The 17,237-nt window shown below is 35.6% G+C and overlaps 1 protein-coding gene across 2 annotated transcripts; it reads right to left on the bottom strand.

Annotated features, from left to right (window-relative positions):
- On the bottom strand, nucleotides 1-15,954 carry LOC115448434. Of its 2 annotated transcripts, XM_037436917.1 has the most exons (4): nucleotides 15,795-15,875; nucleotides 12,650-12,817; nucleotides 2,116-2,276; nucleotides 1-1,239 (listed from the first exon to the last, which is right to left on the bottom strand). In XM_037436917.1, the coding sequence occupies exons 3-4, from the start codon at nucleotides 2,244-2,246 to the stop codon at nucleotides 849-851; spliced, it is 522 nt and encodes a 173-aa protein (XP_037292814.1). In that variant the 5' UTR covers nucleotides 2,247-2,276; nucleotides 12,650-12,817; nucleotides 15,795-15,875; the 3' UTR covers nucleotides 1-848. The 2 variants fall into 2 exon arrangements, with proteins under 2 accessions (XP_037292814.1, XP_030031729.1); XM_030175869.2 differs by lacking the exon at nucleotides 12,650-12,817 and having other exon boundaries at nucleotides 15,795-15,954.
- Between the last annotated feature and the right edge of the window lie 1,283 nt (nucleotides 15,955-17,237).

Raw genomic sequence — 17,237 nt, forward strand, 5'->3', positions numbered from 1 at the left:
GGTCACAAACAGAAATTTGGTGTTTGACGATTCCCATAAATTGGCAATTTTGGAATGTGTCATTATTTTATTAAGACTGATATATCCTAGCAAAAAAGTGTTACGCAACAATATATATGCCTTGTTTGTTTAATGCATAGACCGGCAAAGAACAACTAGATCACCTGGTAAGTGATCACTTTCCATAAACATTCCAGATTATTCCAGATGTACAAATACGGTGCTTCTTAATAATAACTAGATTGCGAAAATTTAAATAGACGTTAATAAATGAAGCGACACCATAGGTTACAAAGCTCGTAATGTATATAGCATACTTTTTGGTTTTTATTACTGACAAAAATAAATACTTAATCTAACTGAATATTTAGGTGGATAATTAAAATTATTTACATAATCTTAAGAATGATCAGTTAAAATTTGGTATTACTGCTATTTTGTTCTTAAGTAAGTTTATAATATATAGCATCACTCAATGTTAAATGATCATGAATGTCTACGAGCATACAAATAGTAATAAATGTTTGTTTAAATTAGGTACTTTTGTCTTAATATTTTTATGCGAATTAACTGCATTAGCCTCTTTATAAGTGGGGTAATTTATGAATATTATATCCCAATAAATAGGTATGAAGAAGAAAAAACAGAATAGGAGGTGCGATTATAAAACACTTTGAAGACTTGTTATAAGACAGAGAAAGTAATACTGAAAACATAATATAATAACTAATAAGAACTCCCAGTAAAACACATAAGATCTTAAACTCCGCTGTTAAAAAGATTTCGAAAAGAGAACTCTCGTGTCTCTTTTTTCTACTTTTGTTGTTTACCACACTTTAAACCTTATCTTAGCTCGAAGAAGGCCTGAAAAGATTGTAAAAGCCGCCCAAAAGTAATTGGAATATGCTTCCGAAGAACTCCAATATGTATATTATAGGTCCTTCTCTTGGCTTCTCTACTTCTTCCACATCATCTAGACTTAATAAATCGTCATCGATTCCTTCTGCATCATTCGTTTCGTTTTTAACTGGCAAATAACTAGAGAATAGGGTGAATTTCTCTGGTTTGTTGGATTTCTTTGCCTCCGAGGTTATTTCTTCGACATCTCGTTGAGAGATGTCGTTGTCAAGAGGTTTTAAGTCGGGTTTGGTCGCTTCATCAGGGTCATCTAGTATTTCTATTTTGTCCCATGGTTTCTTCGTTGTTTTTTCTTGTGTATGATTCGCTATACCAAGAAATCTGGAAAAACACGTTATTTTTTTGTTATGCTTTTGCAATAAATAGTTGCTTGAGGGTTGTTATGCTCAACTTTGATGCTTATATTGTTTGAAATACCAACAAAAAACTTAAAAAGATGCTAGTTGTTTCAAGTTTATTATTCGACTTGGCTTCAAATAATATGAAAAATAACTTTTACATTTCAATATATTATAATGTTATGAAAACAAGAAAAAACTTAGTTGTAACACAAAAATATATTATAAAATCTGTTTTAAGACCGTTACTTATGGGCACTAGTCTCTGCCTTTTTTTTTTTTTTTTTGGTTTCGCGGAGAAAGTCCCTTATTACTATCGCCCAGCCTTCGTGGGGGGCGACTGAGCGGTTATGCTGGGGTAACCGTGCCTTACGACCCGGCGTTGAGCCGCCCGGATTTGATGACGACCTTCGGGCGACCGCCGGGCCGAGTCCCTAACCCTATATACAACTTAAACCTATGCACGGCCTACCAGCTAAAACTCCGCGGTGGCCCTGTTCGGCGTATTAGGGACGACTGCAGGCTTCCTCTGACGTTGAAGTGTCTAGTCTGCGACCGCAGCCGCCCCTGCGCGGTGCCGCCTTGCGGCCCGTCTCCTATGGGGGGGGGGGGGCTCAGAAGCCCCCGCGCACCGAAGGACGCCCTCGGCGTCTACGGCAGCGTGAGGCCAACTACACACACTGCCGTCCAACCCGGGGGTTAACCGACAAATGTGCAAAGATGCACAGAAATGCACTAAGGCGGACAGCCCCCTGCTGCCCGCCGACCACTAGTCTCTGCCTACTTTAGGGATAAATACGTAAATATAATGTAAATATTTACTGCAAGATTAAAAAGCCAAAATACTTAATTACGTTACCTGTAAATAGGCGAAGTGATCCTCTCAGCAATATTATTCGCAATCTGATGGTAGACGTCGAGTGGTGGGTTAGTACCGGACGTGGTAGGATGTGTGGTGTACACACTCACCACCGACTCCTCAGGTTCCATCACTGTGCGACTACAGCATGGCTGGAAAGCCTGGAACGAAATTCGCGTTTAGCGCCATCTAGTATGGAGATAGTGAACTGTTATTATATCGTTTGAATTGTTTCTATTGTTATCAGCACAAAATTTATTAAAAAAAGAACATCTATACTTATAATAAATCAAACCAGGGCCCGTGCCCCGGGCGGCGAATGTAGGGGGCGGGAAATTCAAATTTGGCAGACGAATACACATCTCATCATTAACGCAACTTTGACTACTGCGACATCTATACTTTATTACTATTATATAAAGCTGAAGAGTTTATTTGTTTGTTTGTTTGAACGCTCTAATCTCAGGAACTACTGGTTCAAACTGAAAAATTCTTTTTGTGTTGGATAGCCCTTTGTTTGTGGAGTGCTATAGGCTATATATCATCACGCTACACCAAATAGGAGCGGAGCAGAAATGGCTAATCTCAGGAACTACCGGTTCGAACTGAAAAAATCTTTTTATGTTGGATAGCCCTTTGTTCCTGGAGTGCTATAGGCTATATATCATCACGCTATGACCAATAGGAGCAGAGCAGTAACAGTTTCAACATGTTGCAAAAACGAGGAAAATATATTATTTTTGAGAGCTTCTGTTGCGTGCGCTGCGTAAACGGTTAAAGTTATGCAACAATGATGTATGACGGAATTGTTCCTCTTAAAAAGTTATACCAAAAATTTATTATAAAACAAAGTCCCCCGCTGAATTTGTCTGTCTGAACGTGTTAAACTCAAAAACTACTCAACGTATTAGGATAAAATTTGGTATGGAGACAGTTTGAGACCCTGGGAAGAACACAGGCTTCCGGGAAAATATATAGCGTGACTTTTATAACGGACAACTTTAGCCTGGAAAACTTTATAACGCGGGCGGAGCCGCGGGCAAAAGCTAGTTATCAAATATAATTTTAAAAATATTGACAAAAATTTACAAGTCCAAATTACATTCACATTAGGTTAAATATAGATAATTATTGCAAATAATAATGATTATTTATAATTGTTTACTATTTAATTATAAAAAAAACAATACAAAATAAAAAAAAATCCATATAGCAGACAACAATTGATAACAACTATTTAATAATACAAGCAGTAAAATACTAAGAATTGTGTCACACAATCCCAACGTAAAAATAGAGATAGAATACAAAAAGGATCCCGAAATACGAAATTCATATAATTTATTCGCGAGAGACGTGTATTTCACAGATATTGTTGCAGACATGACACGTTATTGTCATAAACACGTAGATAAATATACAAATATTCGCTTACTGCCTCATTTTGTATTCATAGTCTGAGAGATGTTGCTAGACTAATCGTTTTACTGGAATTGTGGGGATTTTTTGAGTAAATATGGGTATTTATTATTATTGATATAACATTTATTAATTTCCTCATTACTCAGATTCTCAAATTAACGTTATGTTTAAAACATACACATGCTGACGCCTTTCGTCCCTGAAGTGCACTCACTTTCCACCGTATTGTATGTATTTTGTCGTATGATGTGATAGGACACCAACCTATTGCCATATCGGGCACAAATTATAAAACAATAAAAATAAATATGATTATTCCTATACATTGTTTTGACGTATCATAAGTGCAACTTTGTTCGCCTAAGTGATAAAGGTTTTTATTTAATTTCATACTCCGGACTACTACTGACAAGAAAAACCCAATATCACTGCCCGACCCAAGGATCGAACCCGAGACTTCAGCACTACAATCGTATTGTAAAACTACGCCCCCAGGTACGATTAAATTATTTAATAATACATACTGTATTCGTTTATCGCTGTTATATAATAATGATCTCGCTTACTCTAAGGTAAAATGTCACTCAACAAAGGAAGACAAAATACTAAATAAGCATTATAAACATAAACAATGATCATTGGTAAATTGGAAAATGTTTAAACACAACTTTTAATTATAATATCAGCCCTGTAACTGTCCCACTGTTGGACACGGGCATCCTCTACTACTGAGAGGGATTAGGCCTGAGTGCATCACGCTGGCTTAGTGCGGATTGGTAGACTTCACACACCCTCGAAAATTCCTATAGAGAATTTCTCAGGTATGCAGGTTTCCTCATGATGTTTTCATTCGCCATTATAGCAAGCGATAATTCACAAAGAGTAAACACATATTTTTTCAGAGGTGTGTGCCCTTGTGATTTGCACCTGCGGACATTTGTCTCGGCAGTCGGTTCTGCAACAACTAGGCTATCGCCGCAACAATTTTTAAATATAAATTTTAATTACTCTAAAATAACCGCCTCTAAAATGTACAGTTCTAGTTCTCTCTATTATATCTGTTTTATATTATGTGAAAATATGACGAAAGAAGATGAAAGCATTGCAAAGCTATGCAACATGTAATTATAATTTTTAAATTCTTGTGGTATCGCTATTGGTTGTGGGTACGTATTTACAATCATTATTTAACTGTTATAGAATAATAATATGTATAATTTTTTACCGTTTTTAAATCTAAAAATAATGCTATGTTTTATAACATTTCGTAAAGTGTTAGCTGTCATAAAATTCAATATTTATTGTTCTACATTATTAATTCATAATTATTTAATGTGGCTGTTATTATTCATATAGTAATTTTTATTTATTAGTCTTGAGTAAGAACGTTAATTGCTAGGAATAACCGCAGTTTTACGACAAAACTTCATAAAAATGTGTAATCCACAATATATTAATGCAAATAGTACATAATCAAATAAGACTTGATAATAGAATCAAAATGTAAGGAAATAAATTTATTCAGTTTCAATCAAATTTAGGTATGTGTTAAATGATTCTTGATACTGAATATCACTAATAAGTATTCTTATAACTTTTATTAATTACTAGCTTCCGCTCGCAGCTTCGCCCGCGTGGAATTCGGACTTCAAATATGGAGGGGGTGCTCAATTTGTCGGGATGTTTTTTTAATGTATGGTGGTATGCAGGTGGTCCGATTGTCCGGTCAGGGTCTGATGATGGGATCCTGGTGAAATCGAAGGAATCTTATAGCATGATTCAGTATTCACACGTAATGGCTTATTATTAGTGTATTTCATGTATAACTTTGGTGTTTCTATACCGATTTCTATGATTCTTTTTTATGAAATATTTTATAATGTTAAATTTTTAATTAGGGATTACTGAGAGTGTTATAAACGTAAGAGAAGACAAATATAATAAGAATGCTTCGAACTGCTAAGCTATCGGGAGTTACACGTGTTATTGTGAGTCAACCATAAAAGATAGACATATGCTGTCGTGGGATATATTTTACATAATTTTAAGGAGAACATTTCCGTCATACATGATTTCTGCGTAGCTGTAACCATTAAGGTTGCACACGCGACGGAAGATTAAAATATGGAGTAACTTCGCCCGTTTTCCCAACATTTCCCTTCACTGCTCTGCTCCTATTAGTTGTAGCGTGATGAAAAGTATACTATAACCAGCACAGGAGTATGACAAATAATTGTACCAAGTTTCGTTAAAATCCGTCGAGTAGTTTTTGTTTCTATAACGGTTATACAGACAGACAGACAGACAGACAGACAGACAAAAATTTTACTAATTGCATTTTTGGCATCAGTATCGATCCCTAATCACCCCCTGATAGTTATTTTGGAAATATATTTCATGTACAGAATTGACCTCTCTACAGATTTATTATAAGTATAGAAGATTTAAACTTGTAACCCTGCAAACCCTTCGTATATTTCCTCTCGCCGCTAGATGTCGCTCGTACACAATATCCCGTCTCCAATGCCACGCTAATTCAAGCAGATCACGTAGTTCCCACGTAAGGACGACCACTGACAATGGCACATTTTATATACTTATCGTTTATATTTATTGTCTAACATGATCTAGGCTGAATGGCTTTGTGCCTTTATACAAAACGTTACGCAAGCAGTGAAATTTTTAATTACTGTACGTATTGCAGACTTATTTGTCTCGACGCCTTGGTTTAAACAACGTGTAATATAAATTGTGGCCTTAGAACCTGGCTTCGATTCCTAAGGATTTACTTTAAAGGGTCATTCATTAATAATTTACTTGGGACAAGATTCCCAAGCATTTTCATTAGATGGGGCAGATTCTAAACTAAATCCAATTTGTTCTATATTACATAAAAATATCAGCTAATCATAATTTGGATCGTGACATGGATATATGGAAAAAAATTACGGACATTTTTTATGTATCGTAGATTCGATTTCCGCCCCTAACAAATTCTTACAGTAGGAACAAACACCAGATCAAAAATATACATGGTCCACATTAACATATTTTGCCACGCGTTTTGAATCCGCAACCTCACGCTGCATTACCGGCTTACCAACCACCACGCCACACTATCAATATCCCGCTACAAAAACAGCTTTATTGCAGAAAAGTGGTTTTCTCGAAGACTTATGAAAGATGAAAACATTAGACATATACAAACGTATTTAGATTGTATCAACTTAAAGCACCGGTTTAAATGTAAAAATAAGGTTAACTATTAGAAAGCCGAAACAAAAGTAATTGGCAGGCAAGGAAAGTTTGAGCAATCAAGAAGTTAATAGCCCAGGGGTATTTTTGTTTTGTGTATTTCCTGTTTAGTATCAGTCTGGAATGGTATCCGGCAAAGAAAATAACGGCGATAGCCTAGTTGGTTGTGGAACGGACTGCCGAGTCGAATGTCCGCAGGTTCAAAACCCAAGGGCACACACCGCTGACTTTTCTAAAATTTTATGTGTATTCTTTGTGAATTATCAGTTGCTCTAACGGTGAAGGAAAACGTCGTGAAGAAATCTGCATACCTGAGTTCTCTATAGGAATTTTCAGGGTGTGTGAAGTCTACCAAACCGCACTACGCCAGCGTGGTAGACTAAGGCCTAATCCTTCTCAGTAGTAGAGGAGGCCCGTGCCCAGCAGTGGGCTAGTATATAATACTAGGTTGGTATTATTATTATACATCATAAATACAAATATACTCGACCTATAGGAATAGGTCGGTTATCGGGAGGTTCGCTCCTGTTAAATAGGCCTAATAGTTAAGAAAGAAATTGAAAAAAAAAATAGGTGTTTATCTTCTCTATCTACCCCTAAAAGCGAAAAAGGCGTTAATGTATCTTACAATGTTTCTTCATACTCCCAAAAACAAACCTTATTCCAATTACACAGGCTACCATTATGTATGTAGCTAATGGCCCATACTTCCAAAAAATCCTTATTCCACGATTCAAACTGAAGTCAAAGTCTAGATCACGTCTTCACTAGTCCAAACACGCTGCCGGGTTTCAAGATAAATATTAATTAATTATTAAAGAGCAATCATATATGTAAAGCGTGTTTGTGTTGTGCCGCTTCCTTCTAAACAAATATGGCGACGATAATCCTAATAGACTGAGCTTCCGGGTTTTCTTTTCTTTGTTAAAACCTTCCTGGTTCGACCAGACACGCATCACGCTTCTATCCTCGTAGGGTAGGCAGAATGCAACCAGGGCAACCACATTTCTCGTGTGTGATTCTTCACATGATAGGGAATGAGCCTATTGACGTATCGGGCACAAATTCCAGACTTCGGGCTGAACAGAAAAACCGGTATAATTTTGTCCGACTCGGGATTTGAACTAAAGACCTCTTGACCTTCCTGTTTCGGATCAACTGGTTTATTATGATACTAGTTCGCACTCTATCCAATTCGATAGGTTACAGCATAGTCAGATATAATTAAAAACTCATCAAAATTTGTTCTAACTCTTCGAATTGCAAAGGCAAAAAACCAGACTAAATTAATTAAAATTGTTTAAAGTTAAAGTGTGTTTTTTTTTTAGAAAAAGAAAAACTTCTACATCACTTTGTTGGGGTCAATATGCCGTGCGCGAAACAAAAACTTAACACATCATTTGTTTATTTTATTTGTGTTATATTTACGATGATAAAAATATAATACTGTTAAATTGAACTCATATTGTTACGAAAACACAAATCTGTGAAGACATTTAGATGTTTGTTAAATATGTATTTGGCAAGAGCGTCGCCAGCCGATGGACAAGGGGAGGGGACAAGTCATTATTAAGAATGAGAAAATTATGAGTTGTAGGTAAAGTCGGGAGCACATGGTCCTCCCTCATCATCCCTCTCCCACTTTAACAATAACATAGAGCAGAGCGTAATTGAGCGTACGGAATAATAGGAATGGAATTGGTGAATTCATTCGAGTTTTAGAACCTCTAGAGGGGGGGGGGGGCAGCTGCCCCCGGTATTTGGTACAGAGACAGTATTCAAATATAAACTATCTATCCCACAGTTGGACTTTTATCCCAAGAAGGGTCTTCTACGCGGACGGATCCGCGTGCAAATCTAATATACGTTTATTATATGGTCTATAATAATGTAACCCACAGAAACATTTCCTAGGGTCATCGACCTGAAACCAGTTTTTAATTTAAATGATTCACATCGAAGTATCACCGATTATTTTTAAAATAATTCAATGTTATATGTTAATTTCTAACTATTGGCTTCTCTAATACATGAGTTAAATCTCGGTGTGGATTTGTCATAATCTATATATATAAAAGAAAGTGGTGTTCGTTACACTATTTATAACTCAAGAACGGATGAACCGACTTGGCTGAAAATTGGTGGAGAGGTAGCTTAGAACCAGGAGACGGACATAGAGTACTTTTTATCCCGGTCCCACGGGAACGGGACGTGACATAGGACGTGGTATAAGAAAGCAAAATTTGGTATGGAGATAGTATAAGACCCTGGGGAGGTTATAGGCTACTATCCCGGGAAAATAGTGGGACTTTTATCCCGGAAAACTCCTTCACGCGGGCGAATTTTATATACATTTTATTTATTTAATTCATTATTAGACCACAGTTTTTATAACATAGTTACAAATTGCAAGAAATCACTCCACTATGATAGTCCTGTATCGCAGGATAATTTGTATTTATATTTATTTAGTATATTAGTTTATTAACCTTTTCTAAATAAATTTAAATAAAATGCCTAAGTAGGGAATTGTGTAGAAGCTTAAATACAGATGTATTTATCCTAAATGTTAATAAATTAACTTTACATACTTAACCCATTTAGAATCGGAATGTTTGCCGGCAAACATGACAGTTACATGCCTTTACGCGTGTCATGGAAAAATAACCTTATTATTAAGTATATAATAAGGTTATATTCCCGTGACACACGTAATGTCATGTAGCTGTCGTGTTTGCCGGCAAACATTCCGCTGGTAAATGGGTTAAAGGTTTTTTTAAATATGGGTACCACAAATTGGCCCCACCGTCCGCACTGTCACCGCAGCGGGGTCCTCATGGAGTGGTGAGTATCGACTGACGAGAGACAATCGACACAATTATACTGGCTTGTTTACCTTAAATACTAAAAAAATATTTTAAATACTAACGGTACTAGAATCTACTTTTTGCAACAGAAGCGAGAGTGACTTTAGAAACGCCCAGAATTGATCATAAGTGCTTGGAGGATTTACTTTATGTGAAAATTTCAGAAACGCACCCGTAGACATAGAGATAGGAAGATCCAAATTAAACAAATATATATCCTAGGCATAAAATTGGCAAAAATTTTCAATTTATATATGTTTGTATCTACGATGGTTTGGGCATTTGGAGAGGAAGGATGATAGAAGACTGACAAAGAGAATTTATAAGGCGAATGTGGATGGAAGAGCCGGTGGGGGTCGACCGCATCGAATCTTCGAATGGCAGGTATCTGACATTCCTAGTTAAGGCAAAACTACCCTGACCCGGCGGGATAGTATAAAAAGATTGATGAAGGTGGAGGAAGCGTGAGAAGTATGCCAGAATCGTGCAAAATTGCAATCCATAGTCTCTGCCTACCTCTATGGGATAAAGACATGATACTATGTATGTATGTATCCCCTGGCTCCTTGTGGCGTCTCTGGCCCAACAAGTTTATCTAAACAGCTTTCACGCGTGCCAAAATTATGCAAAATTCCTCAGAAGTATTCATTAGGAACTATAAAAATATAGATAAGTTATTAATAAAACTATATATCAATATGCCTATAGCGTTATTAACTCTTAGAATAGATTTGTATTATTTTTTTTTATTTGATAAATAAAACGAAACTGTACTGCTTGCGTATCGACCATGAACCCAATGATATAGATTTGCATTTATTCTACAACTGGCCACGTGCCTGAAATCAACCCATTTTAAATATCCAATTCCATTTTTTTTTATACTACAACGGCAAACTGCACCTGATAGTGAGTGGGGTCCAATAGAATCTCGACTAATGAGAGATGATTACCCCTCGAAATTCGACACAATTATGCCGCCCTATTGGAACCGGATATACACTGACTGATCCTGGAATGCGACACACTTACGTGGACAACTATGGCGCGTTTTAACACCTTGTATACGGTGGTCGCTATCCGGGCGAATATAAAATATAACCTACCAGCAAATGGTGCTAGGAACCTAGTTTCCTGGCAACATTACCTCATCTTTGGCACATGACGTATACCCACACAAAGTTTTAATCCGACTTGAAAATCAAAAACTAGGCCTCCCGGTCTGACTTTAGGATTATTGTAAAGACCGAATTAAAAAAAACAAAGACTTGTCCCTTCTATATAATTTTTATGTTAAATGAACTGGTTTATCAAGAATATGAATTTAGTCAGTTATTTCTTTTCACTTTATTAACATAACAAGCTTTGGCACGCGGCTTCGTCGGCGCGAATTAATTTTTCCGTGATAAAAGTCATAAAACTAACCTATGTGCTTCCCAAGGTATCGAACTATTTCTATTACAAATTTCATCTAAATCCGTTCGGTAGTTTTGAGTTTATTTCGTTCAAACAGACGGACATAGCGAAAGATTTTATTATATAATATGTAATCATGATTTGCATTGTTAAATATAAACATTTATTTTACGTCTATAACCAATTAATTCAAGGTGCAATCATAGAGTAAAAACTTGTTTGTTCTCTCGTGGTGTTCGTTTAAATAACTAGTTTTTCATTTATAGGTGGTATTGCTAGAATTTTTGATATGATGATAGATCCTCATCCTCATTTACTTTGTAAACGAAAGCTGCTTATGTCTAAACTGCAAAAAAATACTACATCCATACAATTACCCATCTATTTAAAAAATACTGGTTTGATCTCTTAGACATACCGCTTTATCGCTTTTCACACCGCGAAAACTTCTATACTAAAGCGTGATAATATATAATATGGCCGAGCACCTTCCTCGATAAATGGGATATCCGCACTAAAAAAAAATTTCGATTCGAACCAGTAGCTCCTGAGATTAATTCAAACAAACAAAATCTTCAGATTTACATAATAGTATAGATATAATTGTCTATATTAGTGATCGTCCGTTAGTCGGAATTCGACCGGCGAATTGTACTACATTATACATGAATTTTATTTTTCTACACTCCTATTTATGAACTTTAATCATACCAAATCTCATACTCCTCAGTGCAAGCAATGTATTTAAAAAGGGCAGGATTGCCAGTTAACTAGAATTATCTGTATTTATACATACTTAACACATGATACAATTTTTTCCATGTTAGATATATAAATAATACGTAGTAACAATCTGGCAACAAAAAGGAATCTAAAACTAAAATCTATACAGATTTCATAAAGAAAAAATGTATACATACAGATGATCCTTCTCAGAACTTAGCGGCACTGTACAGGATACAAGGATATCTCTTCCAGTATTAATAATTAAAACTTATTTAACGTTAAATGCAGTTTACATTCAATATCATGATGTACCATTGACCGACATAATCACTGATTGTGAATAAAAACGAGCGAAGATAATCTCTTATTTATTTTTTGTTTATGTACATATTTAATTCCCGTGGCTCTGCTCGGAAAAAAACCAAGGGTTAATACGGCCTGGTAATCATTAATCATTTTCAGAATCAGATAACTATTACCACTTTCAGTTGATGTTATACTTATTAATCTGTAAGTTTTCCTAAAAATAAATTAATTAACTAAGACTGTTCAGTTGTATAGCCACTTGTAAAACGCAAAGTCGCAATTTAGGTTCCCTCACAAACACAATTCTTTTGTTTTTTTTTTCTTACCACGCAGTCAGCGGAAATCTGCGAATGGGATACCGGAATCCCCCGACATAGCGACTGCAGGATAGACTGCAGATAGATCGACCTGGAGGATAGTTGGGAAGGAAGTGGAGGAGAAGTATAAGGAACCTCTTAGGATGGCTAGAGGGGAGAAGCCAGAGAACGTTCGCGAGCCTTCATAGGCCTCAATGTGAATTGGCAACCATGAGGTATACTCACTTAACTGTATTCTTAGGGCCCGGCCGCGACAAACATCTCCCCGTGCAAGACACCGAGATAGTTGTAATCTACGAATATTTGTTCAGGTTCACAGATGATAGAGACTTAATTGTGTGCTTAGAGCTGCGATAAATGTCCCCCACTGCATGGCACCGAGATATTTGTAATCTATGAATAATTGTTCAAGATCAATAATGGTAGAAACTCGTAGTTAATAACCACGGACTTGTATAAGTGTGAGGTTAAGTTTATCTTTAGGATATATTTTTCCGACCCTATATCGTTTACTAGAAGAAAGAAGAAAGAAAGAGAAAAAAAGATTTATTATTGGGACAATAACAGTATAACATGTACAATATAAGCAGAGAAAAACAAAACACATAAAGAAAAATACACGATTGTGCCAACAATAGGAACCCTCATTCAGCTTCTTGCTGCAGTACCAGCATGACCGATACTGTAGCGCTGATTTTCAATGAGGGACCCACGTGACGTACGGACACTAAGTTATATAAACCCAATAACGGGTAGGATTCTACTTCCAGTTCAGACAGATTAGTTTTACTGATGGTAGGATATAATTTATATCCGCCTGGATAGCCACCACCGTACACAAGGTGTTAAAACCCGCCATAGTGATCCAATAAGTGTGCCGCGTTCCGGGATCGGCCTGTGTGTATCTATTTCCAACAGGCCGGCATAATTGTGTCGACTGCCGCGGGGTAATCATCTCTCGTCAGTCGATATTCTATTGGATTCCATTTACATGCCATCAGGTCCAGTGGGGTCACTTTCCCGAACCCTTATAAAACAAAGACGTTTACAAACAAGACCATATGAAATGACCATTTTTGTGATGCATGTATATACCTTACCTTAAATATATCAATGAATTAAAGATTTAAATAAACAAAGAGACATTTTGGCGGAGAAAGATTAATTAAGAAGCGATAAAAATAAGATATTTGTGGTCACGTATTTTGTCACCAATAATGATCCCAATTAAAAGAAATATCTGCGACGGAATGTCCTTTTTTATTTTCACATTTACACTTTTATCCATTAATCTTAAAAGGTTGATGATAAATCAACTAATGAAACAAAGTTTGCCAGTTTGCTGGTTAAGAAAATTTTAAATATTGAAAGAATTTTAATGATTTTTTTACTAATGGAAAGGTACACTGTCTCTGAGTAAAGAAGGCTACATTATTTTTTTTTAGTATTCTAGGCCGAAACGTAAGCATTACATATTAATTATTACGTTTGTATGATGGATGTCAAAACAGAATTTTCGCAGGTACAAATGGGTGAAAACGGATCTTTTTGATATTGCGTTACTAAATAAAAACACATACTTATCTTCCTAAAAATAACATTTTACAAGTAGGTACTTTAACTATAGATGAAAATAAAGAAGTATAAAATTTAATATAATAAATATCAATAATATTAGTTATACGATCCCCAAGGCCACTACTAACTACTCTAAGCGAATTCGTCGCAGCGGCAAAATCACACTTCCAGTCAGAAATACACCCACATTATTATCACTAAACTACGAAATGTTAAAAAATCAGAAAATTAAAACCGTTTTTTTTTGGTTGATTTTTGGCACAATATTAACGGAGCTAAAGACGAGTTTGTGGTTGCATTTATCATCGAAATATCTAAATGATTTGATATTAAAAAATATATACTATCGCTGAATGCAATCCGTTTACAATAGGTTAGTCCGTAAATTTTGAAGGAAGCTGTTCAAGAATCACTGATCATGATACACACACACAACATCACGCATTTATCCCCGAAGGGGTATGCAGAGGCGCAACCAGGGCACCCATTTTTCGCCAAGTGTGATTGTCCCATAATATTATAGAGGACTAGCATATCGCCTCATATGGCACAAATTCCAGACTCTGGGCTGATACTGAACAGAAAAACCCAATCATGATAATAATAAAATAGCAAATAGGCACACACACTGTTCTAAATCCATAATAATACGAAAATTTCATGTCATTGATCTCACTAACTGAAAGACAATGTTGCAAACAAAATATCAACGGTTCCTGCATATTATAACTAGCTTTGGCTAGTACGTGTGTGAAATAGTTTTTCCGTAATAAAACACCTGCTTCATATTTTCCCGAGATAAAAAGAAGTCTGCAGCATTCAGGAGTAATATAGCTTTCTATTAGTAAAAACAAATGAAATTCGGTTTAATAGTTCCTGATATTAGCGCATTTGAACTCTTCTGCTTTATTTATGTTAATTTGTGTTATGGTTACTTATATTTCGAAAACCAGGCCCTCAAGGATATCAAAACATAATCACGTGTACCTCTTCATTTTCGTCTCGGAAACAGATCTCCATAGTTCCTCGTCACGTATCAACATTGACCTTGAGGTCCGTGTACTTCATAGTAATTGACGTTTCAGTGCCAAGGTGCCAGAGATAAATAGACTGATCTTCCTTATAGGGGGAAATATTATTTTTTATTGTTTTGAATGACGAGACGAGCTTGCCGTTTGCCTGATGATAAGCGATACGACATAAACAATAAAAACACCATTCAACACCTTGAGTTACAAAGTATTGTTTGGTATTCCACTGCGCTTGACATCCTGAGACATGAGATGTTAAGTAAGTCTTATTATGTCCAGTAAGTTACACTGGCTACGATGTTCTATTAAACATTGACTACACACTGCTGCTTGGCGGCAGAAATAGACATTGTATTGCTACCTACCCAGGCGGACTATCACATATGAGAGACCTACCACCAGTATATTAGGAAAAATAATGTAGAATAAATTATATATACCTATGCTTTAAAGTTCCGTAGTCAAATGATTAAATCTGTATAAGTAATTTAATAAAATTATTATAATTATCTCTTTAAATTTATAATAAAATGGCGATCTGTGTAAGAAAAAAAAAATTCGAAAAAAAGAAATCTATTTATGTTTGGGCGAAATTTTAAATTAATAAGGATTTTAATTTTCAAGTAATAATATAATTATCGACTATACATGCATAAAACTTATAAAAAAACGAATAATATCTACAAAATTTACAATAAATATATTTCTAACACTCCTAAAAAATTTGTTTTAGATTTTATAAAAAAAAAAAAATAACTCACCAAAACACAAATCGTGAACACAACCAGTCTCATTATCGGAACAGTTTCCATATTCTTCGGGTCTTGCGCTTGAGTCGCCACAGACGGTACAAACGCGTTGCGCGTGCGCACATTAGATCGAGAGTGTCAGAACCACCACTGACCATTGGCAGCGGATGGCGTGTATTATGACCACACGTTCTCAATGTAAGTATTAGGACAAAAGAATTTTATAAAGTACAGACATTATCCTTCTTAGTAATTTTTATTCATATTGTTTTTTTTTATGTACTTTAAATATTATGTAATCATATAATAATTATGTAAAGCAAAAAGAACATAGCATAATTTAGGCATTTATAACATTCTTTAGGAGATATACCTCGAGGCTCGAGTAGATATGGTTATAAAATTGATATATTATGAAGGATTTCTTCTTTGATTATTCAAATATAATGTAGATAATAAATAGTTATTTATTGGCAAAGAAAATGAGATTCATGATGGCATGTGTTTTATTTATTTCTTTATTTCAATCACAATGATAAATCACTTAGTTTGGCATATCGAATTATATGACCTTCGTGGTATTTTAGAGGTTAATTGCTTTCGTTTCTTACCAAGCCGTCTTAGGTGATTTTTATTTGAACAAATTTTAAAACGATTAAAAAAGCATATACCTATCCCCAGCTGTCCTGTCGCAAACTTCCCGCTTAAACTCATTATATATTTTTTTCATTCTCATGAAGTAGTAAAAGGAATCAGACATTTATTTAAAACTTCGTTTCTATTTTTATAAATATTGATTTTTTTCGTAATAAATAAAATAATATTTCTACTTAACATTGGCAACTCTTTAGCGGATATTCACAAAGCTTTAAACGGACTTTAAAAATAGTAATTCAATACGTCGCAATGTTTATATTTTTCAGTCAAGAAATATCCATTGTGACCCTAAAGCTTTGTCACCGGCGAGCCGCGACCTCAGCGCGTGCGGGTTCGTGACCTGAGAATCAATTAGTAACGCCTAAGGCCCACCGCGGCTTATCTATCATGTTTATTGTTACAAATCAATGAGACTTATAAACGTAATCCGACATACACTTGACCACATCCATATATATGTAATACTTACTAGATTCGGCGTTCCGAACATTCACTGTGTTCAACTGAATTGAACTACAATCCAATCAAACTGACTAGTATGGTCAATATTGACAGCTTATGATTGTGTACTATGCGAATTTTATGGTGGAGGCAGGAATATTAACCATGAGGTTCAGAGTTTGATTCCCAAAGCAGGAACGAAAAGTGAGTTTTTTAATCGAAACGGACACCAATGTTGTGATTCTGTAGACAAAGACGCAACTGAGGCACCCAATCTAGTTCTCCTACCCCTTCGGTGGAAGAACTGAGGAGAAATATGTGGACCACGTACCTACACATTTATCGCGATTAGAGAAT

This window comes from Manduca sexta, chromosome 9 (assembly GCF_014839805.1).
Source record: "Manduca sexta isolate Smith_Timp_Sample1 chromosome 9, JHU_Msex_v1.0, whole genome shotgun sequence".
NCBI classification, from domain to species: Eukaryota; Metazoa; Arthropoda; class Insecta; order Lepidoptera; family Sphingidae; genus Manduca; species Manduca sexta.